Genomic DNA, 26,107 nt, shown 5'->3' with positions numbered 1-26,107 from the left:
GCAGGTGTGCAGGGTAGTCCCCTGTGGTGTGTGCTGCCTGCAGGGGCCGTGGAGGGTGTACAGGGAATACCTGGGAGCACACAGCCAAATCGCGTGTAGATTTTCCCGCGTACCCCTTTCATACACGTGCCCAGCCAAATCGCGTGTGGAACTTCCCGCGCACCCCTGTAATCCACGTACCTGGCCAAATCGCGTGTGGAACTTCCCGCGCACCCCTGTAATCCACGTACACGGCCAAATCGCGTGTGGAACTTCCCGCGCACCCCTGAAATCCACGTACACGGCCAAATCGCGTGTGGAACTTCCCGCGCACCCCTGTAATCCACGTACACGGCCAAATCGTGTGTGGAACTTCCCGCGCACCCCTGTAATCCGCGTACCCTGACAAATCGCGCGTGGAACTTCCCACAAACCCCTGGAATTCACATACCCTGACAAATCGCGTGTGGAACTTCCCGCGCACCCCTGAAATCCACGTACTCGGCCAAATCGCGTGTGGAACTTCCCGCGCACCCGTGAAATCCACGTACCCGGCCAAATCGCGTGTGGAAATTCCCGCGCACCCCTGAAATCCACGTACACGGTCAAATCGCGTGTGAGACTTCCCACGCACTCCGGTATACACGCACACGTATTTTTTGTCAGCGGGTGTCCGTGTTTGTGGGTACCCCTTTGCACGTCATTTGTCCTGGAGGGCCACAGTATGGGACATTCATCATGGCAGTATATAGGTGCTATTTGTTGGCGCACCTTTTGGCGCACATTTCTTACAGGCGCAGAGACGCTACCGCCTGCTTTCTTGTGGCGGCCGTGTTTGTGCCTGTGCGCTGGTTTGAGCGTGCGCTTTTTTGCCCTATTCTATTCCATGAATACGTGTTGTAGGCGAGCGTGTGGGCGTTCCGCGCACTTGTGCCCTGTACTTCCCCCGTGACGCCCACATTTTGGCAAGTTGTTCCCCATTCCGAGTGTTACGCCCCGTGTTCCGCCTACTTTTGTTGCGTGCGCCGCGCTATGTGTGATTTTCGCTGTGGCCTGTGCGATTTTCGCTGTGACCTGGCGCACGCAGTTAGATGGCCTGTGCGCCAACGTGCGCCGCGCACTTTTTTATTGCACATCCGATGGTTTTCTCACGCACGGCCTTCCATGAATCGATGTGCGCTGCTTTTCGTGCGATTATCGCACTTGCACTGCGATTTTCGCTATTCCACTGCGATTCGCACGTTTTTGGCCACTTGCGCCGCGCTAATTATTCCATGAATCGGCCTCTAAGTCGGATCAAATTTGTTTTATAGTGGGAAGAAAAACCCATGACAATATCTGTCGAGCCATAGATTTAGTTGATCTGAATAGAAAATAATCTGTCGCCTTTGTCTTATTGGCTCTAGTACCATAGGCATTATGGCCCAAAAAGCATTCATACAGCTTGATTTATCTTACCGTGCAATAGTGTTGGAGAAATACTGTGTTGGTCCAGCATTTGCTAAACTCACTTTCGGGAAGTACTCGTCCCTCTAGCAGCCGAAAAATGCATGATGCCATGAGACCGAGCAACCTTAGAAAGTCTAAGGCCAGAAGATGCTGGGCATTCCGGAATTTTGTCACCATCTGCAGAATGTCTTCAGCACTCACCTCTGGTGGCGAGGCTTTTCCCAGGGATGCATCTAGGACTGCTCCAATGAATTGGAGACTTTGAGATGGTTTAATTTGGGACTTCTTGAAGTTCAGGGAGAAGCCCCGTCTGTGGATGGTGTGGAAAGTATAGCTGAGATGAAGTAGGGCTTGTTCTGGGGAACTGGCCCTGATCAGCCAATCGTCCAGGTAGGGATAGACGTGAATCTCCCCTCTCCTGAGACTTGCTGCCACAACCGCCATTAGCTTGTTGAAAACCCTCAGACAAAGGTTAACCCAAATGGAAGAACCAAAACTGATAGTAAGAGTTGCCAACAGCAAACCTCAGGTACTGTCTGTGCTTGTGATGGATCGGAACATGAAAGTTAACATCCAATCCTGAAGCTGGAGGGCCTGACGGATCTGAGAAAGGGTTACCATCTTGAACTTGTCCTTCCTGAGGAACTTGTTCAAGTCTCTGAAGTCCAAGATGCGTCTCAATCCTCTGTCCTTCTTTGGAATTAGAATATAAGGGGAGTACCAACCCTTGTTCCTCTCTGCTACAGGTACTGGTTCTATAGCATCTTTCTCCAGCAGGGTTAAAATCTCCTACATAAGGAGCAGATCCAGAACCTTTAAAGAGTTGTTCCCCGGTGGACGATGCTGAGGTTTTTGCAGGAAAGGTAGGCAGTAACCTTGGCCAACTGTTTCCAATGCCCAAGCATCTGAAGTAATAGCCTGCCATTCTGTCAGATGCTGTGACAACCTGCCTCCTACTGCAGTCTTGTGATCGAAGACCTCAGAGTGGCCGACGCAATGGCTGAAGGTAAGGCAGCCCCTGCTTTTGCGGTCTTAGTACCTCTACCCTGTCCACCAAGGGGAATCATCTTTGACCTCTTTGAGCTGGCTGTCCTCTGCCTTTTCCGAATGCGGAAGAATAGCGAAAGGACCTACCCCTCCAGTGCACACCTTTGGGGAGGTTTGGAGTTTTCCTTATTGCAGCTCCAAGGGATTTGGCTGCTGCCTTGGACGTTTGCAGCTTCTCCAAACTCTCAGCTTTATTCCCAAATAGATGTGTGGCATCAAAGGGCATGTTGAGAAGTCTGGACTGAATGTCTGGGGCAAATCCTGACTTCCAGAACCAGGCAAATCTGAGGATTACCGTAATAGCCGCCATGGCTCTGCTGGTGCCGTCAACAGAGTCGAGATCAGTCTGGAGGGATTTGCAAATAGCATCCTTCCCATCCTTGACAATGTTCAAAAACCGTCTGGTTCCTCCCCTTAGGGGATGTGGTCAGCCGCCATCGAAATACAGTCCCAAAAGGTGTGGGTAAATATTGCCAGCGTGCGCGTGGCATTAGCAGATTTTAACACCAGCCGAAAAAACCTTCTTGGCCATGACATCGTATTTTTTGTCATCCCCATTATGTGGAATTGTGGGATAGGCATTTTGTTTGCCAGAAGAGGTAGCTGCCTGTACTATCAGGTTTTCTGGTGTTGGATGTTTTTCGAAATGTATAGTGGGTCAGAAGTTGAAGCTCTGTATTTGGCTGTTAGCCTCTTAGTCACTGCCGGGACTGTTAGGGAGAATTCTCAAAAATTTGCCAATTCCTCCCACATTAGAGCCCTCCAGCTCTTTTGCTAAACTGTAGGGACTTTGAACTTTTCAAATCAATGTGTTTTCTTTCTTTGTTTCTTCTTTGGTTATGGAGTCTAACCAACTCCATAGGCATCATCTTTTTCAATTGTGTCACACAGTACTCTCAGTGCAGTGACACAGGGAAGCCTTTCAGGCTTTCCCCAAGGATAAACTACCTTCTCTGGGATAAACTACTGTTTCCCAGAGTAAGTAAAGTGAAATTGACTTTACTAGTCTTTTAAATTTCTAGACCCAGCACACCCTATCTTACAATAGAGTGCTGGAGGGTTTACTTAGTATTCCCTATGTCTAGATACTCATGTAACAGTCAAATGTTACCCTTTCCTCTCAGAATGGCTGGTGGCAGTGGTTTTACAAGGAACTACCATTATTTTTCCCGACTGCTAACTATACGTATCTCCGGTAACGTTAAATTGCGGGAGCCATATTTTTCAAGATGGCGTCTGAGCCTCCTTTGTTAAAAAAAGGTCTTGGTCTTCTTTTTTTGCCATTTATTTGTGGAAAAGTCCTTCTAGAGTTTTTCTCTGCACACCAAACCAGGTTTGGTCTCTTTGTTCATTCGCCTTTGGCGGGCTTCAGGAGTGAAGACCGCCTCTGGCTCCAGAGTGTCCGGGGTAGGCATAAAGTGAGGGAGGTGCCCGAAACTCCCTGTGCCTAGTCTCCTAGGAGACCCAAATGCACTCTGTGATGATTGGCTGGCTGGCTGTACGGCAAAGACAGCCACCCTGCTGGGTGAGTGGCAGCTAGGCTGGAATGAATGGGAGAGAACTGAATAAAAGGCGAGTCTCTTGGCTTGGAAGGCAGAGTCGACCACTGGATGAAGGAACCGAAGAAGAACTTGAAGAGGACGGCTGCTGCAACTCCTGGACCGTTGTTTTGCCCAGTGAAGCCCTGCTGCAGGTCCGAATAGTCAAGTTTGCATCGACAGAGAAGCCCTGCAAAGGACGACTTCTCCCTTTGAGTTGGTAGGACTAATCAACTAAGCCACCTCGACACCTATCTTGGAACTGGTTGCATTTCCTCAGAGTGCTGCAGGAAACCATAGAGCCAGGGAGGGGGACACCAGATTGTGTGCATTACTTGTAAGCTGGCCGAAAACGTTTGGAAGATCCTCTGGACTCCCACAACGTCAGACCGACCGAGCCTGATCCCCCCCCCCTCTGCTGAGTGTGGAACCCAGAGGCAAGGACAGTCCACCTTGACAGTCAGGACCAGTGTTGTTACCAGTGCGGTAGCTGAAACACGAAACAGCCACTGAAATTGAAGTTTGACCAGTCCCAGTGCAGTGCAGGTGTCCCCGCGACATGCTCCCTCTTGTCCCCATGAATGAGGCCCAGGAACAGTGAGATCTGCAGGAACTGCCAGGAACAGAAATCGTCAGCTGCATCTTTTTCTTCATGGAAAGGTACAATAATACAAGTCAGAGTACTTATTTCTCGCTGTGAAAGTGCTTGAAACGTTTGCAACTCGCAGGCCTAATCAGCTTGTGACCCCACATATGATTCTTCTTTTAACAAACTACTACTAAGAACTTGTGCCGTGACTTTTCCGTTTACTTACCAGAACTGCTTTATCCTATCCAAGACTTTAGCCCATTGGCTTTGGCCTAGCCTATTGAATTGAATCTTCTAGTGAACTCAAAATATCTGCTCTGTCTAAGAATAATTGTAGTCTTTTATGTTCTGATAACTTTTGCCTTTTACTCCTCTTGAAAAGCATTGAAGTATATTTGTGTGTTATTGCCTCCTTCTAATGAATGTTTTATAACTGACTGATACATTAATAAGTATTTATCCAAGAAACCTTGAGTGTAAGAGTTTGTTTTAACACCTGTGATTGTAGACCTCTGTGTAACATCATTACTGCTCACATTCCCCTCTTGAGATAAGCCTGGCTGCTCAACACGCTACCAAAACTGTGTAGTTCAGACTTATACCAAAGGTTGGTTTGCTTACACCTGTAGTCATAGTTGTGTGTAGTGTTCCCAGATGGTACTGCATACAAAGATTGCCTAACAGAGACAACCTTGGATGTTTCCCAGTTGTTTCCCAGTTGGAAGTTACCCTCCTCTGCAGAGCCTTATGAAATGGGACAATGGGGTCTTCGTGTGGTCCTTTATCTAGTATGTCCGTTAAATCGTCCTGTTCGAAAACAGGTGCAGGCCTAGACCATCCCATCCCATCCCATTACTCAAGTCATGAGTTGTCTATAGTTGTCTATAGTTGCTCTTGGCATGATCTCCTGGATCTGCCTTACCAAATTCGATTTCAGGGGAAGTGTCAATACCACTTGCCTCATGCAGAGAGTCCTGCAGGTTCTTTATACGAGACTCTTCCGATATGAGTTCCTCTGGTACAGAAGGTGTCCCATATTCCGAGACCAAATGGTCTTTCCTCCTCAGATGACTCTTCTGCATCTTCATAGATTGAAGAAAGAGTTTAAAATAGTCCAAGCAAGGTTGTGGTGTATAGATCTTCTCAAAAGAAGATGAAGGCGCTATATACGTCATAATGGGAGCTGACAAGTGTCGAAATTGTCGATGTTGACGTCTTTGACAAAATTGTTGATGGTTTGGAAGATATCCCCGAAGCAGCTGATGGCTTCGACATTAACGTTGAGGTCCTCGACGACATTGTCAGAGGAATTGGGATAGACGGCGTTGAGGAGGTCGATGCTCGTGGCGTCAATGGCTTCTCCCTCGATTTTGGCGCTGAGGGCGTTGACGACGCACCCTTCGGGCTTGCTGTATGGGTTTCTTTTGGCGTCGATGACAACCATCTTTTGTGTTTCATGAAGGCTTTCTCTCGACTCGAGGGATTAGATCGCTCTCGAAGAGTTTCCACAGCCAGGTTCGAGGACTCACGGCTTCTGTGCTTCCCATGGTGTTTTGTCTGTGGTATGATGTCAACGTCAAGATGGAGGCTTCCGAGGGACATCAACTCGACCAGGTATTGACGCACATCACCCTCTACTGAAGAAAAAAAAATCTGAGGCAGTAAGCTGGATATTAGGAAATATAAAAAGATAAGGAATACGTGGGAGGACACAATCCATTCGAAAGTGGCACTTCAGTGTGAGTGCATAGTAGTGGGACTGGAGAGTACTAGAGCAGGGGGACTAGTGAAGAAAAGCAGGAGTGGCGAATACTAGAGCGGAAAGAGTAGTAGTGAGCTGTGAGAGTAGTGGAGAAGAGAGTACTGGAGAGCAGAGAGTAAGAATAGAAGAGAGGCGCAATATCATCAGTGCACAGAAAGGGTGAGAAAAAAAAGAGGGAGGAAGAGAAGGGACTGGGAGAGAAAGGTTAGAAACATTTTTTTTTTTTAATTTGTATAGGATTACATAGTAATCTTTACAAAATGTTTCCTTAAGAGCATACAGATAAAAGAAATACATACATAAAAACAACTATCACATACATAGATTATTGTGTAAGAGAACAAAGATGACATGCTCTCTGCCAATGATACAAAAGAAAAAAACATACATATACATCCTAACTCTTGTACCTTATTTTTCTAATCTACAAAAATTCTTCAAGAATCTTAATACAGCCAGCTGTAATTTCACTCTTTTGCCATGTAGCATATCTGACCATAGAAGGTTCAGGTCAACTCGTTCCGTATTTGGTACATATTGACTAAAGCTGTCAATACGTTCCTTCCTTAACCCATCACACTCTGTCAGGATATGTACTAGTGTTTCACAAATTTCATTTTTTTCACAAAATCTGCACAGGGAGGGGTTCGCAAAGTTATCAGTTCTTATGTCCATCATTTCCCCTGTCTTAAGCACATTAAAACGTAATCTCATATAGTCCTGTCTCCACACTCTATCCGGGAATTTGCTCAGATATGGTTCTGGCTTCCCCCATCTTTTTACAGTGCGATACTACATGCGTGTACAGTTTAGATTTTAAGACCTCACTTACAGTAAGATTCCAGTCAAGATGCAACAGTAGTCTCTTTACCTTCATCGGATTAGAAATAAGCAGCTCACGAGGAACCCCCAAATAATCGAGAACTGCATCGGATTCTTCAACCATGTCTTTAAGATATTTTGAAACCGGAGTTCCACTCCGAATGCTTGTACCCATGATTTCATATAGGGTTGTATTTTTACAGGTGATTAGTTTCCTATAAAGTGATTATCTCCGCCATTCTATTACGCTTCTGATTGAAAACAATCCAAGTTCATAATGAATGGCTGCTAGGGGAACACATTTAGGTAGACATCTAACCATTGATTTTACCGGTCTTGATTCATACCTTGCTACCTCGCCCCGACACCATAGAGGCGCTAGTTCCATACCATAACATAGTTATACCACTGTTTTGTTTTTGTATAGGCGTATACTAGTTAATGTGGAAAATTTGCAGAATTTTCAATCGATTTTGCAGAGTTGAGCTATCATAGGATTCATTTTACCATCCATGTATGCCCGAATGTTTATCTTTCTGCTGTTTCCGAACACAGGATAGCCCAGATATCTTATGCCAGTGCTCGTAGGTAGTTTCTCGTGGTTTAGGAACCAAGCATGTTTTTTAAGATTTTTCTTATTAGACAAGCATAAGATCACTGTTTTGCTATAGTTCATTTTCAAAACATTTATACTAATATATTCTTTAAAGGCAGTCAAAAGACGCTGCAGTCTTATCGGAGTATGATCATATAATGTTAAATCATCTGCATATGCTGTCCAATGCACCTTGATACCTTCTACTTTTGGTAAATTTACCACTAGATTTTTTAAATAACTGCCAACATCGGAGAAGTATAGGTTGAAGATAGTAGGTGCATATATGCATCCTTGCCTCAAACAGTTTTTTACCATTATTTCTTGGCCTAATATCCCCTCCGAGCTAAGACGCACTCTTATTCTCGAGTCTTCATGCATATTGTAAATGATAGACAGTAAAGGTGAAGGCATTCCCAGTTTAACCATTTTAGTCCACAGGATTGTTCTGTCTACCAGATCGAACGCGGATGTCAAGTCGATCGAAGCCACATAGATGGGTGGATTTCCAGGAGTCCAGGCATACTGTTGCAAGATGTTCACCAGCAACCCACCCGCATCTGTACCCACATTTTTCTTAAATCCAAATTGAAGTGGTGATAAGATATCAAATTTTTCCATCCAGGTCCGAATATGCTCAAGAATTAGGCCTTCAACACCTTTGAGGGGTTATCGGTCTATAACTAGTTGGCATTGACCCATCGCCCTTCTTGTAAATTAGTACCACATAGGACAATAGCCAGCTTGTCGGGATAGATTTAGTAATCAAAATATTTTTAAAATAGAAAAACAGGATTTTAGCCCATAGATTTGCGTTCCACTTTAGGACCATATTACTAAGCAGATTTGGACCTGGTGCTCTAGAAGGAGAGCTTTGCATAATAATTCCTTCAATGTCACTTACACTAATTGGAATATCCCAAGGTGCATTGTTAATACTTGTTGGTGGGATCCACTTCTCATTTGGTGGACTATATAGTTCGCCAAAATATCCTTCCCATATCTCTGATCTGATACATACTGTTTGTATTTTCATTTGAGCCGGCCCATCTTTATTTATCAATGCCCAGAATTTACGTGTGTTTGAATCAAGAAGATAATTAAGCATGTCCTCTGCGTACTGCTGAGCGAGTTTTGCTCGCAGACTTCTTGCTTTAAGTTTCTATTTATTTTTTATTTTATTAATTTTACCAGTATCTGCCTCTCCCGAGTAATATTTATAGAAAGTTCTAATTTCTCTGTCTGTCCTTTATAGTTTGCATTTCTTCACAAAATTAATGTTTATGCCTTACTCTTCCTGTGGTGATTTTCCTTATGCATGCATCCTTATTTTCCTGATGGATCTATAATTACTGACTCTATATAATTCTCAAAGGCTTCCAATGAATGGATCTTTTGTTTATGGCCAAAGTCAGTCTTTTCATAGTCCAGCTGGAAGAGAGTATTTATTTTCTCTATATTTACCGGATGCCAAGAAATACTGTTTAGGGGTTTATGATGGATAACACAGGAGAGTACCGGTCCCCCTCTCACTCATATTAAAATCTACTTGCAATGTCATTTTCAATATTTTGTGGTCACTCTCCTGTGTAATTATTAACAGAAATTCTTCTATTGTTTTAAATATTCTTGTGCTGACAAAAATATAATCTATGGTAGAATACCACTTTCCATTTGACCAGGTTGATTTTTCAAGAGTATCTTCCAGTAAATCGTTTGCACAATACTGCCCCCACCCCAGCAGGAAGTGTGCCCATAATACGCCTTGATAACTTTTCTGTAAAATACTCTTGTCCTCGGATAGAAGAAGAACCCTGCTGTCGTTTTCTAGACAGATGTCGGAGTTGAAATCACCACAGATAATATCATTCAGCTCTTTACACACATCCTGGCATTCCTGTATGACTAGGTTTAACGCCTCAATATTTTTATTCAAATCCATGTCCGGACACCAATATATATTGATAATTAGAAGATGTATCACTGACGCCAATTGTCCAAGTTTCAGAAAAACAGCCATGCATCCTTTATTTACATCAAAGCTTTTTATGGTTTTGAACTGAATATTATTCTTAATTGCGATGAGCAGACCACCGGACAGTCTCCCTTTATTTTTATTTTTATTGCAAGTTGGTGATATACCGTAAACCCATCCAATGATAGCTTTGACATGGCCCAGGTTTCTTGAATGCACAGGAACGAAGACTCAGTAAACATTGATCTGATGGTTGATGACTGAAGTAAAGAACGGGATCCCCTTCTTGATAGATCAGCTCAATCTATCAGTTCCATGATAGAAAGGTGGTTTTACGTGAAATCTAAGGGATATCTTTCATTCCCTGAATCTTAGAGATGGATTCTCTGAGTGTCAAAGCAAGCCATATAAGGTCTGACTCATTACTTGATAACTGTGTAGTTGATCTTCCATCCCCATAAGGAACAAGTTACTTACCTGTAACTGTTTTTCTCCAGCATGGGTCTGGCATGGATTCACATGCTCATGAATATTCCCTGTCGTCAGGCTGGGAATCCTCGGTAAAGAAAAAAATCAGTATCAGTTTCGTTTCTGATCTGTCTTTTGTAGTAGTAACCAATCACTGATCTCTGCGTCATACTGACCACAGCCAATGACTGCCCTCTACCTAAGCCCCGCCTCTGGCAGCCATCTTCAGATTTGGTAGCACGTGAAGTGGCAGTATGACCAAGTGAAGAGCCGCAGAGGGGTAGGCGGGAGGGTTCGCATGTGAATCCATGCCAGATCCATGGTGGAGAACAACAGTTACAGGTAAGTAACTTGTTCCTTCTCCAGCATGGGGTCTGGCATGGATTCACATGCTCATGAATAAAGAATACATAGCAGTACACACATGCACAACCACGGGAGGTGGCAAAGGCTCAACATTAAGCATTACATCAAACTCAACATTAAGCAATTCTCATCTCCTCACCAGGCTCACCTTAGGCGAAAAGGTTGCGCAGCACAGCTTGGCCGAGCCTGGACTCCTCCCTGGAATCCCGATCGACGCAGTAGAATTTCGTGAAGGTGTGCGTCGACCTCCACGTAGCAGCCCTGCAGATGTCCAGCAAGGGCACACCAGATAGGAACGCCGTGGTAGCTGCGATCGCTCTGGTGGAATGAGCTCTCGGACGGCCAGGCAGCGGTCGGTTTGCCAACCGATGACAGTACATGATACAGCCGGAGAGCCATCTGGAAATGGAAGCCTTCGAGAGAGCCTTCCCCTGATTGACAGGTCCAAAGTTCACAAAGAGTTGTGACGTCTTCCGAAAACACTTTGTGCGGTTCACGTAGAACTTCAGCGCTCTAGCCACATCCAGCGAGTGCAAAGTCCTTTCAGCCGGCGACAAAGGCCACGGGAAGAAAACAGGCAACACCAAGGGTTTGTTGCGATGGAAGTCCGACGGCACCTTGGGCATGAAGGAGGGGTGCGTCCTGAGCACTACCCTCGTGTTGTGAAAAGTCAAGTACGGGGCCTTGCAGGAAAGGGCCTGGATCTCTCCCACCCGTCGTGCGGGGGTGATGGCCACAAGAAACACTGTTTTCCACGACAAGAACTTCAACTGAGCCGAGTGCAGAGGCTCGAACGGAGGTCCCATGAGCTTGGTCAGCACCACGTTGAGCTCCCACGCCGGGGCTGGAGCCTTCACCGGCGGGAACGATCTGAAAAGTCCCTTCATGAACTCTTTCACCAGACGATGAGACCACAAAGACGTCCGCCCCGTGGTTCTGGTGTATCGGGAGATCGCAGCAAGATGAATCTTGATGGACGCGTGCGCCAGTCCAGCTTTGGCCAGCGTCAGTAGGTACGGCAGTACTTGGGGAACCATAATCCGTAGAGGGTTAATCTTCTGTGCGTGGCACCAGACAGAGAACCTCTTCCATTTGTGTCCGTAGCATTTAAGAGTTGAGGACGCTCTGGCCTTTGCAAGAACCTCTCTGCAGTCGGCCGGTATGTCGTATCCTCCAAACTCTAACGCTGCAGGAGCCAGGCCTGCAAGCTCAGCGACTTCGGGTCGTGATGGAGGATGGCGCCTCCTTCCCTGGAGAGAAGATCCGCGTCCACTGGCAGCTTGATTGACGGGGACACTGACAAGTCCAGAAGGTCCGGGAACCATATCTGCCTCGGCCACGCAGGTGCGACGAGGATCATCCTGCACCGTGACCTCTTGAGCTGGTTGATGAGCCGGATCAGCAATGGCAATGGAGGGAACGCGTATAGAAACAGGCCCTCCCAGGGGAACGAGAAAGCATCGCCCATGCTCCTCGGCTGGGGAAACCTGCTGGCGAACCTCCGGCACTTGGAGTTTGTCGCCGTCGCGAACAGATCTATCTGGGGTGTGCCCCACTGTCGGAAGAGGCGGTCCACTAGATCCTGTCGTAGTTCCCACTCGTGGCACGAGCGCAGCTCCCTGCTGAGTGAGTCGGCGATGGTGTTTTTTATCCCTGCCAGATGAAACGGCACCAGAAATATCCCTTGGGCGACGGCCCAATGCCACAGATCCTGCGCCTCCATGGACAGGGCTGGGGACCTGGTTCCACCCTGTTTCCTGATGTAGAACATGGTGGTGGTGTTGTCGGTGAAGATCCTCACCACCTTGCCCTTGAGGGACGGAAGAAAGGACCTGAGGGCCCAAAACACTGCACGGAGCTCCAGGACGTTGATATGGAGGGACTTCTCCGTCGGGAGCCAAAGGCTTCTCGCGTGCAGATTTTCGGTGTGCGCTCCCCACCCTTCCAGGGAGGCATCCGTGGTCACTGTCTCCTGGTGGCCGGGGGTCTGGAAGTCCATGCCCGCCGTCAGATGCGCGCGGGTGCCCCACCACCGGATCGCTCATCGGAAACTCTCGTCGAGTGTGATCCTCTCCTCGAAGCTGCCCGTCGTCTGGATCCAGCGCGCGTCCAGGAACTCCTGCAACGGGCGCATCCGGAGCCTGCACAGGCGGATGAGGTAAATGCAAGAAGACATCATTCCGAGGAGGGACATGATGGACCTCACTCTGGCCGCGTCCGCAACCAGCATCTGCTGCACCTTGCCCAAGATGGCCCTCGTCCTTTCCTCCGACGGAGAGGCCAGAAGCGACACTGTGTCGAGCTTCGCTCCCAGAAACAGTGCGTCTTGCGCGGGCACCAGGTGGGATTTGGCGTAGTTTATGGAGAATCCCAGGTCCGTGAGAAGTTGGATGGTCCTTGCCGTGTGCTCCATGGCAAGCTCCTTCGTCTTCGCTCGGATGAGCCAGTCGTCCAGGTAGGGGTAGACGTGGATCCCCTCTCGGCGCAGCTGCGCTGCCACCGGTGCGAGGCACTTGGTGAACACCCTGGGTGCCGACCTCAGTCCGAAGGGAAGGGCTCTGAACTGGTAGTGACACCCTTGGACCACGAACCTGAGAAACTTTCGGTGTCCCTTTAGGATGGGAATATGGAAGTAGGCATCCTCCAAATCCAACGACGACAGGAAATCGCCCTCCTCCAGCTGACCCAGGACGTGTTGGAGGGTGACCATCCGGAACTTCTGTGCCTTGATGAATTTGTTCAGTCGTCGTAGGTCCAGGATGGGACGCCATCCTCCCGTCTTCTTCTTCACGAGGAAGTATCTTGAGTAAACTCCGGAGCCCCGAAGCCTCTTTGGGACGAGCTCTATGGCGCCCTACTTGAGCATCGCCTTTACCTCCAAGAGAAGTTGAGGGACGTGATGTTCTTTCCTGGCCACAGGGGGGACGCGCGGGCACCTCTTTAGAAACTCGAGCGCGTGACCCTGAGCTAGGGTGTCCAGCACCCAACGGTCGGTGGAGATGGACTCCCACACGCTGACGAAGCTCGCCAGCCGGCCTCCCACCGGGGTGCTTCGGTGGGGGCCCGACCCCACGGCCAGTTCAGTCTTGCTTCGACAAGGCTTTGCCGCCTTGTCCTCCTTGGCGACGACGGCGGGGTCCGCCCGACTTGCCTCGTCCCCTGTAAAATTCCTGCGACGACGAACGGGCCGTTTGACGATTGGTGGAAAATCCGCCGCCGGAACCTTTGGAGGCACCCTGTTTGCCTCCGCCGCTCCGAAAGGGCGGCCGCCGGTCCTGGAGAACCCCAAGAGCCCGGGCCGTCTCCGTGTCTGCCTTGATGGCTTGAAGGGAATCGTCCACTGTTTTCCCAAACAGGTTGTTTCCGTCGAAAGGCATGTCCAAGACTCTGGTCTGCAAGTCCTGACGGAAGTCAGTAGCCTTGAGCCATCCACGCCGCCTAAGGCTCACGCCGTTGCCCAACTGGCGAAATCCAGTGTCAGCGATGTCCGTCGCAATCGTAATGGCGTGGTCCGAAGCCACCTCTCCTTCCTGCAAGATCTCTAGGGCTTCCGCCCTCTTGTCGTCCGGTAGGAAGTCCAGCAGGGGGGCCAGTGTGTACCACAACTCCCTGTCGTAGCGGGCTACGATAGCCAAGGCGTTGGCCGCCTTAATCGTCGTTGCTGCAGACGAGATGACTCTGCGTCCCATCGTATCTAATTTCTTTCCCTGGCCGTCCGCCCCCCCCCCCGCTTTCTTCCTGGCCGCAGCAGAGACGACCGAGTCCGGGGTCGGCTGTGCCCGAAGGCACAAGGGGGCCGCATCCGGGACCCGGTACTTCTTCTCATACCGATCCCTTCTAGCCGGGGTCGTGGATGGGTTCTTGAGGAGGGCGAGGCCCTCATCCCAAATATCGTCCAGTAGAGGTACAGAGAGGACCGTCTTCCTCTTGGCCTTGCGCCGTTGATAAAGGAAACCTTCCTTCTTCTTCTCTTCCGGGCAGAGCTGGAAAAGCTCGGATGCCCTGGCGATCATGGAGTGAAACGATCCAATCTCGTTGGGCGGGGAAGCCCGGGTGGGAGGTGACGACGGCAGATCCTCGTCGTAAACCTCGTCGTCCGTACCCGTCGCGGCCGTGTCAGTCCCCGTATCATCCCCACGAGTCGTGGACGGGGAGGAGGGCTGAACAGGGCACGATGGCTGAAAAGGAGGTGGAGGATGAATCCTTCTTCTCTTAGGGGGAGGGCTCCCAGAAGGGCCTGGCTCCGGGTCCCCCGTTGGGAGCGGTTCCTCCGCTTATCTCTGAGCGGACTAAGGACTCTAAGGACTCTCTAAGGACTCTATAGCCAACAAAATGGCCGCCGAGTTGTCTTGCAGCACTGGTTGAGGGGAGTCCGACGGGCGGTCAGGGGCCCCGTCGGCACCCTCGACGTTATCGTCGTCTCCTACGTCGGGGTCCCTCCCGACGGGCTGGTCTTCTTCCACGCCAACGCTGTGGCTTAAGACTTCGATCAGCTCTTCCTCAGAGGTTGAGGCCGAATCCACGACGACCTCCTGCCCCCCCTTTTTCTTCTCCGTCGGAGGTTTCACGGGGGTCCTGTCGATGGGCATAAAAGAGGACTCCCTCTGCGGTGGCAGGGAGACTCTGAGCCCCGAGGTCGCCACCACTGGTGTAGCTTCCACAGGCTGAGCCAGGGCCGCCGCGACTGTCTTGATAGAGGCCTTGGCCGGATGGATTAAGGCTTTCACCACCTTAGGTGCGCTCACCGCCTTCTCCTTGGGGGGAGGGTCACTGCCTCGCTCCCCCTCCGATGGGGCCTTCGAGCTCGACCGGGGTCTCTCCAGGAGCTTCGCCGGGTGATCGGCCTTCCTTTTACCGGAGCCTGATCGTTGGCTCGTGGTTGATGGCGCCGGGGAGGATGCACCCTGCCTGGCGTCCGTAGAGCCCGACCGTTCGGCGCTCCCGGTGCCAGCGGACTCGCGGTGCTTGGCCTTGTGTTGGACCCCCGTCGCCGGGGCGTCCTCTGACCGCTCGGACGACTTCTTCTTCTCGCCTGACGGGCTCTACCCTTCCAGCCAGTTGGCGAGACGTTGATGGCGGTCCTTCATGGTCCGCTCCGACATATTGCCGCAAAATGCACAGTCCTTCTCCACGTGCGTCTTGTCCTCATGTAGGCAGTAAAGACAAAGGGAGTGTTCGTCCTCCTTAAAGACATTCTGAAGCTGGCATCCAGGGCAGACCCTGAACAGCTTTCCGGGCGTCGAGCTTCCCTTCTCCTGGGCCATGTCCGAGATGGGCCTGAGAAACTTCTGGAGTCCTCCAAAAGCGTGGCTCGATGAAATCTTCACCCTTGAGGGGCGTAGACGAATCCGACACGGGTCCCCGTTGATCGGATGAAGAAACGGTGGAGCTTGAGGCTCTGTTGACCGAAAAATAGAAGTTTTTTGAGAAAAAACGTGAAAAAATAGCACTAATGCTCGAGAGCAATAGCACGAGGATCCCAACACTTGAACGTGCGGTAAAAATCTGAAGATGGCTGCCAGAGGCGGGGCTTAGGTAGAGGGCAGTCATTGGCTGTGGTCAGTATGACGCAGAGATCAGTGATTGGTTACTACTACGAAAGACAGATCAGAAACGAAACTGAAACTGATTTTTTCTTTACCGAGGATTCCCAGCCTGACGACGGGGAATATTCATGAGCATGTGAATCCATGCCAGACCCCATGCTGGAGAAACGGATTTATTCACATTTGATTCTCTTGTATTAGATGCCCTTTCTCCCCTCCTGTATTTTCTGAAAGCCCTGGCTGTAGTTTTCTAGGCTGTACCCAAATCTTTGCAATGATGTTGCCTCTGAGAGGACCAGTTCATATATTGATCTGGAGTAGAAGACTTTTCTTACATAGTTATATCTGTGTGGATGTATACAGTCTACCAACTTAATATCGCTAGTAGATATTAATGATAAACGAGGTATCTCCTTGAATAAGGATAGGATCCTCCATCAGTTTAGGGACAGAGGCCCCCCTATTGTCAACAGGAAATTCAGTGCAACACTTGGATCATCTACAAATTTAGGCTGTCTCCATTCAATTTTCTCCCCCATCCATGTGTTTGGGTAAATTTTTTCTTGGTCCATGGCAGCAGAATAACTTCTACTACCTGCCTCTTTATAGCCTCCAGCATATCTTTCACTCACCCCCCTCAGCATTTTGTGTATCATTTCCATGTTGTTCCTGCTCCCTTTCTGTATTCCATGGTTCATACTCTCTAATCTCTTCTCCCTTTACCTTAACCTCATCTCGCGAGGAATTTCTCATAGGCCCTGCTCCATTGTATACCTCTTCATTGTTAGAGAAATGTACCTGTGGTTTAGTTGTACAGCCCCCATACCTTAATGGCGTTACCGATATATTCATCAAATCTCTCACTTGCATGTTGGGATTGTGCACAGACAGGTGAGGGCCGAGACTTGAAGAATTTTCCCTAAGATTAAGGAGTGCTTGTTGGACCAATTTTTTGATATCCTCACTTGGGGTCACAATTGGATTGATCACCGACTTTTTTATATCCTCACTTGGGGTCACAGATGGATTTGTCAGTACAATAACATTCACACCTTTTCCATCTGCCCCTATATTTCCCCCTTCAGATGCTTCTAGGGAGTTAGTACTGGCAGACAATTTAGGAAGAGGTTGCAACTTCATGTTATTACTTATATCAACAACTTCAGTTTCTCAAGGTGTATGGTTTTTGTTTTCTTTATTTTTACAACTAAAGAACTGTTAAATACCCAGAACCTCATTTGGTTCTTCTAATTTCATAGAATTCGGCATGCTTCCTTCCTTTTTGTTAAATGTTTTTATCATTTTTATTATTAATGTGTCCTTTGGGTGTTTTATCTTTCCTTCCCTTGTGTTTCATTGCTTCTGTCAAGGAGATAGATGCTTCTCCGTATTCCTTGGAGTTGACAGTGTTTATTTTCTCTATGTGTGGATCAATGGTGCCCCTCACCTGGTCTTCACATGCACCTAGTGTATCTCTCACCTCTAGCGCCTTTTTACTTTCCTCGTTCAGTTGTGTGAAATCCAAAACCCCTTCTTCGACTGACAGGTTACAGATATCTTTGATGTTTTTATTACGGTTTCTTTTTTTTTAAAGAGGGTAGATTTTTGGATTTCTTATTGTTGACTATATTGATGTTATTTCCAGACTTCTCTTCTTTTGAGCGCTCTGGCTCACATTTTCTTTTCTCTACGTGATATATAATACTCATATGGTGCCTCTTGTTCAGAATTGGGATCCCCACCCTGCTCATCCCTCATTACCTGTTTTGGTGTCACCTCTCCCTCCATCGCATCCAATAACACAGACGGGCTATCCAGGTTAATCATTGGATTTTTTCTGTAGTGTTTTCAAAACCACAGTCCATTTTCGCTAGAGCAGTTTCCATTAACTTTTCCACACTTTGAATTTTCTCCAGGTTAGTCAGCACCAATATCTTTAGTTCCTTCTCTATGTCCCCTTCTACTTTAGCTTTCAAACCTTTGACACAAGTGGCAGTATCCTTGTGAACCTGATATTTTGGCAGATTAGCATCTGTTCAACGTCACCCTTTAATGTTTGTGTGCCCTTAGCATATAGCACTTTTATTTCATCATTACCTTTGGTCATATAAGCATTTTTACACATCTCTAATGCATGAAGAAAACCCTCGAGTCTGCTCAGTTTTTCAGTACTTTCAAGTATCATAAACTGTGGTCTGAGTGGTATATCGTCTTCCCTGTTAAGATCAGATGGGCGCATTGGTACTTCATGCATACTAAGGAAGCTTTTCTGTAAATTCTCATTAGGACAGTCTTTATTATCCAAGCAATCTAATGGATTTTTCATCACATTCCCTGTGATTATTGGGAGTGAAGGAAAATCTGTTCCACTTAGGTCGCATTTAGCTTGGTCAACAAAGATTGCTTTATCATTTTCTTCCTCTACATTCATTTTAGATGTTTGAATTAAGACCTCAGACTTATTTCTATTAGGAAATACGAAGCTACCGCTTGCTATTGACGCATGCTTTTTCAGTTGAACACAAGGGTAGGTAGTTTGCCACTCCGTAGGGTTCCAACCATACTCTGGGTACCCAAGTCCCCTGCTTGGTTAATATTATCTTGGCTCCCAAAGTGTAGCACCAACCTTATATCACATTCATAATAGAGTCACATCAGAAAATAACACAGGTATATAATACGCCATACTAAGCCCTTTCTTGCATTCGTTATAATCACGCCTCCCGCCTAGCCGCCAAACAGCCCTGGATTTATGGGTGTTTCTTAATTGAGAACCTGCCTCCCTTGCCCCAACTTTGTAGACAAATAGGTTGGTGGCAGTGGGGCTACACAAATACCAACAGATTACAGATTCCACGCCCGAGAAGGGTAAGTATCACCTTGTACAAAACTGAACAAACCACCAAACGAACTACCACCTCCTTATGTGTTTCGAGGACACCCCAACCTTCTGGTGCCCCACCAAGATAAGGTAAAATCGACTTTGACACTATATACTGTTTATAGGACAACCCCTATATAACGTGGCGTTTCCAACAAGGTCCGATGTTACCTAGATCTAGAAGTTCACAGGCCAAAGAGTATGATCTAGATTTGTGCAGCCAATTTGACCAAGATAGACCGCAATCAAAGGCCTAATTGCCGTAATCACAGGGGGTTCAAAGGCTCCAGGGCCCACAGTCACCCCTTAGCACACAGCAAGAAAAGGTGCTGATGGCCCAAGCCACCGTGCTATGTGAAGTTCTCACACGGGGTTCAAAGGCACCTAGGCCCACAGTCACCCCTTAGCACACAGCAAGAAAAGGTGCTGATGGCCCAAGCCACTGTGCTATGTGAAGTTCTCACACGGGGTTCAAAGGCACCTAGGCCCACAGTCACCCCAAACTCACAGCAAAGATAGTACACTAAAGAGACTAGCCACAGCACTGTAGGATGTTACCACCAGGGGTTCAAAGGCACCTGGGCCCGCAGTCACCCCTTGGCACACGGCGGCTGGCACCTACGTACAAGATGCCCTATACCTAGACGAGAGAAGTCCTTCCACTTTCCACTATGTGACGCTTGAAGTTACACCAGAACTACTTCAAGCTTTGGAGGAATCACCACACCATAATGACCGGGTTCGTACGGGTCAGTAGAAACAGAAGCTACCAGAGGTTTCCCGTCTGCTACACAAGCGGGAACCTAATAGACAATCGGTAGCGTAGAATATTAGATGTTACTGCTGCTCGGCAGCTTCCCGTTGATTGCTCCACTGAGACCTTTTGAGCCAGAGACCTGAAACTCTACAGGCCGACTCTGCGGCCAGGTCTGGCTTTTAAGATCTATGGACAAAAAAAGGAGGACTTGCAATCCAAGCCTTTTCCACACGGGTCTCCACAGGGTAAATTAATTCAATGTTTACAGACTCCCAGTTGTTGTATCCGTACCTCTTGACGGACGCCTTCTCAGAATTCGCTTTTGCACACCAGATCAGCAGACCTCAGCCATTGTGGTATGGAACAGTATAATAGAGGCAGCAAAGTGAAGCACCTTCACGTACCTTGAGACTCCGCGCACACACTTCCACGTGCGGCCCCCACAACAAATGTTAACGACAAAGGAGCTACCGCGCAGCACAGCAATCGTGTGAGGCTGTAGTTCTCGCCCCTGAATGCCAACAAACAGCTTCTGGGCTTATCCTCAAGGGCTTTGCCGCGAGGGTTAGTGCAGTCACCCTTTATTACTTGTGCTGGCTCTGCCACTTAAAGGGGTATCCACGTCTTTCCTTCAACACACCGGCAAATAGACGAAGACAGCAACAAACAGCTTCTGGGCTTATCCTCACGGGCTTTGAACAGGTTAGAACATTCAGGTAAGGAGTAGGAGATCATGAGAGGAAAAGTTTGCATGAGAGCTAGACTATTGGAATGCTCGACTTCCTGGTTTTATTTTGCTTGTGGGGGCCCAGGTTAGAATTAAAAAAAGACCCCAGAGGGAGTAAGACAGATGAGAAAGGTACTTTTAGGCCCTCACCATTAACCAGCGAGACTATAGACAGTAGGGGGTTACCGGTTACCAACCTCTCGTAACCACATTTGGTGTTAAAGAAGTGTCTAGGCTAGGGTGGATCAAGACGTGGGGAAGAGAAGAGAGAGAGGGACAGCCCTTACACAACATTTTGATAAAAACCCTTCAATTTGATAAAAACCTAGTGTCTGAACAGGCCTCTATAGTATGTAGTTCCTGACAGTAATCAGTAAAGCAGTATGGTATGTTGAGTGGATTTCTATGTAGCTGACCAGACATTGCAAAATAGAATAGACAACTGTGTATCCACACTCTGTTTTTGCAATGTCCTTGCCAAAGTGGAGACTGCCGGATTGCCCATTTCATGGGATATTTACTTAAGGTACCTGAAGGTCTTGTAAGCTATTCCAATTTGAATTCTCTTACTACCAGAGTTGTAAGATCTTTTACAAGTTCTTGGCCCTCTCCACATCATCATCATACAGCTCTCACACAAGCTTTAGCAATCCTCTCTTCAGTTGCTTCTCCAGCAAAGTCTGTTGTCTTTTCCATTCATCTCTTAGCTCCTTCTGTATAATAGGTCCCCTAAACGTAACCTTTGCAGCATTCCATACCAAGCCCAGGACAACCTCCTTCCCTTCATTATCTTCAAAGTAACACTGCATTTAATCTTTGACAAACTCCCGGAACACTGGTCTCTAAACCATTAGTGCCACTTACACACCTACCCTGACCCACTCCTAGCAGATCAAGGTGGATAAAAACATATTGTGATCGGGTCACATCACTGGTTGAATAGCCCAGGTTTACCTCCAAGTCCCAGGACAGTGCAGCGTCCTGGGTGAAAGATTTAGTTAGGTTACTTAAATTTCGCTCAATTTAAATCAAATTCACTCACTGGGCCCATTGCTGCAGGGAGAGTATTAAAAAGCAAAAATATCTAATCAAACTGATCAGCAATTTCTAAAACTATCTTTGAGAGTGCAGGTTGAGTCTAAGCTGGCTCCAAAGCAAAAGGGTCTGTCCCATACATAAATGGCTTGACACTCATCTGACATTGTAGATTTTTCCAACACACATCTTACTTCTATTTCTTTGTTACCCACAATAGACATTGGGTTGCTCTGATTAGTTATCAATAGGGTAAATAATTAGCAGCAAATAAGAGGGAAAGTGGACAACAGGTCCCAAATGCTTTGCGAAGAGTGGAAGTTGTTCTGAGTTCCACTGGCAGCGGTCACATGAAAACTTTGTTGAAGGTCAAACATTTGCATTACACTTTAATTTTAAGCCAACTCTTACCAAACTAGTTTTTTGGTTGGCTTAGTTCATGGAGCTGCAGTAGTCTAGTTCGAACATGAAAATGGAAAAGAAGACGGTCGCTTCATGAGGATGCCCGAGGCAAGGGAGAAATTAAATTAAATGAAATATTTTATTTATGTCGCACTCGTACACAAGTGTTTCAGAGTACGACCAGGCAAAGGGAGGTGAACAGGGGAGAACAAAAACAACGATCTTACTAGGCCCAGTGACATTGAGAACGCAAAAGTGCATGGCAAAGGGAAAAAGGGGAAGTGCATGGAAGGGGGGAGAAGTGGAAGGTGCGGAACACAGAAGAGACATTATAAATAATAAGTAAAATAAAGGAGATAAACAGTCGTAGTGCAGCCAGCAAGTGGCAAGTGCTAGGTTAAGCAGATAGAGTAAGCTAGTGCAGGAGAAAATGGGTGGGGGACTGTATGGGTACAGATACAGGCACCAGTGCAAGGAGTGGCCCGGAAGCAGTGCAGAAGGTGGCAGGGTGAGCAGATACCTGAGCCTGAAGGACAGAGGGTGCCCAGGTGCACGGTGCCAAGAGAGAAAACAGATCAGCAGGGGAGAAGAGGGGCAACGGCATAAGCGAAGAGGAAGGTCTTGAGGTGCTTCCGCAACCGGAGATGGTTCTCCTCAAGTAGAGAGAGAGCTGTAGATCAAATTTAATGGGCATGGCCTGCCTATATTACTGATTTGAAAAGAAACTAGAAATGTTAGCTATGAAAAACAACATTATTCTGCAGATTTTGCACCAAAACTGGTGAGGTGAGCCTGGTATAGAATAGCTTGGTGTTAGTTTGCAAAAGGGGCCTAAAGGTGAGAAATTGAGTCCTATTATAGAATCGCCCTGCTATATTACAACCCCAATTTGAGCACCTGGTTATACAAACTGCCCAGAGCACCAAATATCCCAGGGATCAAAATTAAGATTGGATGAGCAGGAACGGAAAGTAGCTCCTGGGTAACCAGCATTAACCAGTGAGCAGGTGCTACCACTGGGAAATGAGATAGTACATAGTGTTCCACAAACATAGCTTCCAAGTAAGATGCAAATTTAATTATATAGAGTTATTGTTACATAGGTATGTTGTTTTCTGACACGAACAAGCTACATGCGAGCCAACATTCGCTCCTTAAAGCTGTTAGTGTCAAGCTAACCAATTTCTTCTGGGCTACAAGCAGTAGCTAAATAGCTCACAACTCCCCTCAATTTCAAAGCCTGCAGCCCATTTGCTAGTGACGTACTATTTCAAAAACTGTAGGAAATGCCTCAGTAATTAAACTTGCCCTTGATTGTGTGAAATGGCTTGCAGAGTGCGTACACTTCCCACGGCGGATAAAATGCATTGAAAGGAATGCATAGTGGTAATGTGGCGAGTTGAAGGTAGTACGAAGAAGCAGGATGGCTTTTTTCCACATGAGAAGCTTCAGGGCAAGACCTACATTTTTAAAGAAGGGGTGCATCAAGGATAGGCTACTATTAACACAACCTTAAAGTTAGAGTTACCTGAAGTAGTCACATGATGCCGCCAGTAGAATACGATGAGCTTCTATATTTTTTCCTTCCAGCCTCAGGACCACATCAAAAAGAATCTTGCTGTCCCGAAGAGACACCAGCCCCCTAAGCAGAGTCTGTGAGTGATCAATGCTCCGGTAGGTTTTGCTGGGACATCGTTTATGGGGTAGATCGTGGTCGTCCTTGCATGGCTGTTCCATCTCCTGGTCCTCTGCCATTGTGGTCTGGGCGTCCCCAAGAAGCAAAGGGAAATACCAGCAAAATCTGTGTGAAAGAAAAATAAAAGTTACATCCCTCATATTTGCATCTTAAAATCTGAAACAAATGCATCTTGAGAATCTGAAACAAATGCAATGGTTTAGCTTCACAACTGTAGGTAGAAATGAAGGAGCATTACAATCAGGCGTCCAGATAAGCTGTATAATGCCCCATGTTACTTGTTAAAATCAGGCTAACACTCCCAACAAAGAAAAAAAGGGCGAACCGGGTACACTTGTACGCTGTATGCCGCCTGCACTACGTCAGCTGATGTGTCAAGAGCAGCAGGGTGCAAAATGTGCACTCACCACTAGCCACTGGCTACGGATATCTTGACTGGACTCTTAACAAGTAAGACATGGTATGCTTTGTGTATGTATGGAATAGAGGTGACACGTGACTTTTTTTGGTTAGCTAGTAGCTTGCAACTTGAATTTCTGGCACATGAGAATATTTGCTTCTACGAAAAAGCCCACTTTGTTACAAGAAATGCTAGATACAAAGGATTTTTGAATTACAAGAAATATGCCTATTTTTTCAACTTAAAATATACTTTTCCTGCTTAAAAATACACCAATCGAGAATGAGAACACGTTTTTACTCCCAATAAAGCCTTTTACTGCAACTTCCAAAACTAGAGAGTAAAATATCTTATCTGGAGCACCGAGTACAAGGCCAATACATAATACAGATATGCAGGATGATATTATTCAAGTGTATTGCATGCCACTACGCTTAGAAAAGGAATGTCCCAATTAATTAAACCTTTATAGCACACATAATATCGGAGACTAGTCTCTAAGTGTGGGACCGTGATTCAGACCTGTGTTTTTGCTTTCAAGACAAACGCATGGCCCCTGAGGTAAACTCCCAGCCCCTGAGCTATAATCTCAGGAGCATTATCTTTACATCCCTTGAAAACCGATTGTCCACATCTCCCATAGACAGTTTTTATTTTACCTTATAGTTAATAAAACAAGACTTCTGCAAACGGCTCAAACTCTTCAATGTGCACCCTCTTCACCCTCCTTCTGAACCCACCCAGCCCAGTATTTATCCCTAACAGCTACTCTCCACCAAGTGCACTTCCCACCCCACCTTTTAGCGCCATTACCGTTTACAATTGGTGGGGAACATGCAACTGATCCCTGCTACCCTAAATGGTATGCTGTTATTGCTTTGTCTAGGTCTGTCTTTCTATTTAAAGTGTCAAAGGGAAGATTGCTGTACACCTATGAGCACACGTACAGAATATTTTATCAATTGCATAGAAAAATAAAATGTAGGTCACACAATACACAGTGCTCACTACACGTGGTATGGGAATCTTCATGAAATATTAATTTACTCTAGCAACACTTCCTATTAATGAAAACTCAATGTATATGTAAACAGATTTCGCAAAGTAACCCGTTTGACCTGTACAATATTGCCATAGGTTGTTTAGTTGGCTAATGACCTCTTCTACCGCAAAGACATTCAAAATCCATTTCAATAAATCCACTAGATATTAGTATACTGAATCCTAATACATTCTATGACAAATTAGCTGCGTTTAAAATAAATGATTGTTTATGCATAAACCTTTTGGGGCAGTTTCTCTTCGGCAGTGTTAGGCAAACGTGTTACACAAGTTTACTTTTTTGAAATTGCATTGTTGTTAATTTTTTTACATCTGAAACATTATCATTATACTACAAATACAAACGGGCCCACAACTCGTACTGCATGTCATACCTGGATGGAAAAAAGTATGAAGTTCCTGGTGGTAGGCAAACTAGCACAGAAAGGATATTCACCACCCCTGCTGGTAGGCGAACCACTGCAGGCTGTTACGATGCCAGTCAACACCCTACATAATGGAAACGTGGATGTCAATGTGCAAGGCAACATACAACAGAAGGGGCATTTAACAGGCAATATTCCAGTTAAGATGCATATTTTACTTTCCATTTTTTAAAGTTGGGATTAAAAAGAATTTTACGGGAGTCAAAAAGTCTCATTCTAGATGGGAGTATATTATAAGAGGGGTAACAATATATTTTAACTATAAAATAGAAATGTTTTTGTAATAAATATGTTTTGCACCCAACTATTTATGCACATTAAAAGATACATTGTTACGTCTTTGGATCAGGCAGTAATATTTACTGTTTCTTTCTGTGGCACTACCTGTATTACTGTCCCCAAAATACCCATCGAGCTGTGTGGGTGAAAGCAGGGGTCAAGCTACTATATGTCGATTTCCTATTTTTTGCTAGGATAATTTTTTTTTTTTACTCCCCATTTTTCTTTTTGGAGTATTTGGTCCTTTTGGGGGGGGGAGGAAAAGTGGCCCATACAACCCTTATCTGTAGGACTGGGATTAGGGAAC

The 26,107-nt window shown here is 46.7% G+C and overlaps 1 protein-coding gene across 2 annotated transcripts in view; it reads right to left on the bottom strand.

Moving 5' to 3' along the window:
- The window catches only part of KLHL22 (kelch like family member 22), a 482,095-nt gene that overhangs the window by 356,657 nt on the left and 99,331 nt on the right, over positions 1–26,107 (bottom strand). Inside the window, exons 2-3 of one of the 2 annotated variants that reach the window (XM_069619884.1) lie at positions 25,471–25,585; positions 23,467–23,739 (exon numbers count right to left, since the gene is read on the bottom strand). In XM_069619884.1, the coding sequence (XP_069475985.1) occupies positions 23,467–23,693 (227 nt within the window). In that variant the 5' untranslated portion in view covers positions 23,694–23,739; positions 25,471–25,585. The remainder of the gene's footprint in view (positions 1–23,466; positions 23,740–25,470; positions 25,586–26,107) is intronic. The other variant, XM_069619883.1, reaches the window with a different exon arrangement.

Source organism: Ambystoma mexicanum, chromosome 10 (assembly GCF_040938575.1).
Source record: "Ambystoma mexicanum isolate Mex_15411 chromosome 10, UKY_AmexF1_1, whole genome shotgun sequence".
NCBI lineage: Eukaryota > Metazoa > Chordata > Amphibia > Caudata > Ambystomatidae > Ambystoma > Ambystoma mexicanum.
This window is presented reverse-complemented; position numbering and strand designations above follow the sequence as displayed.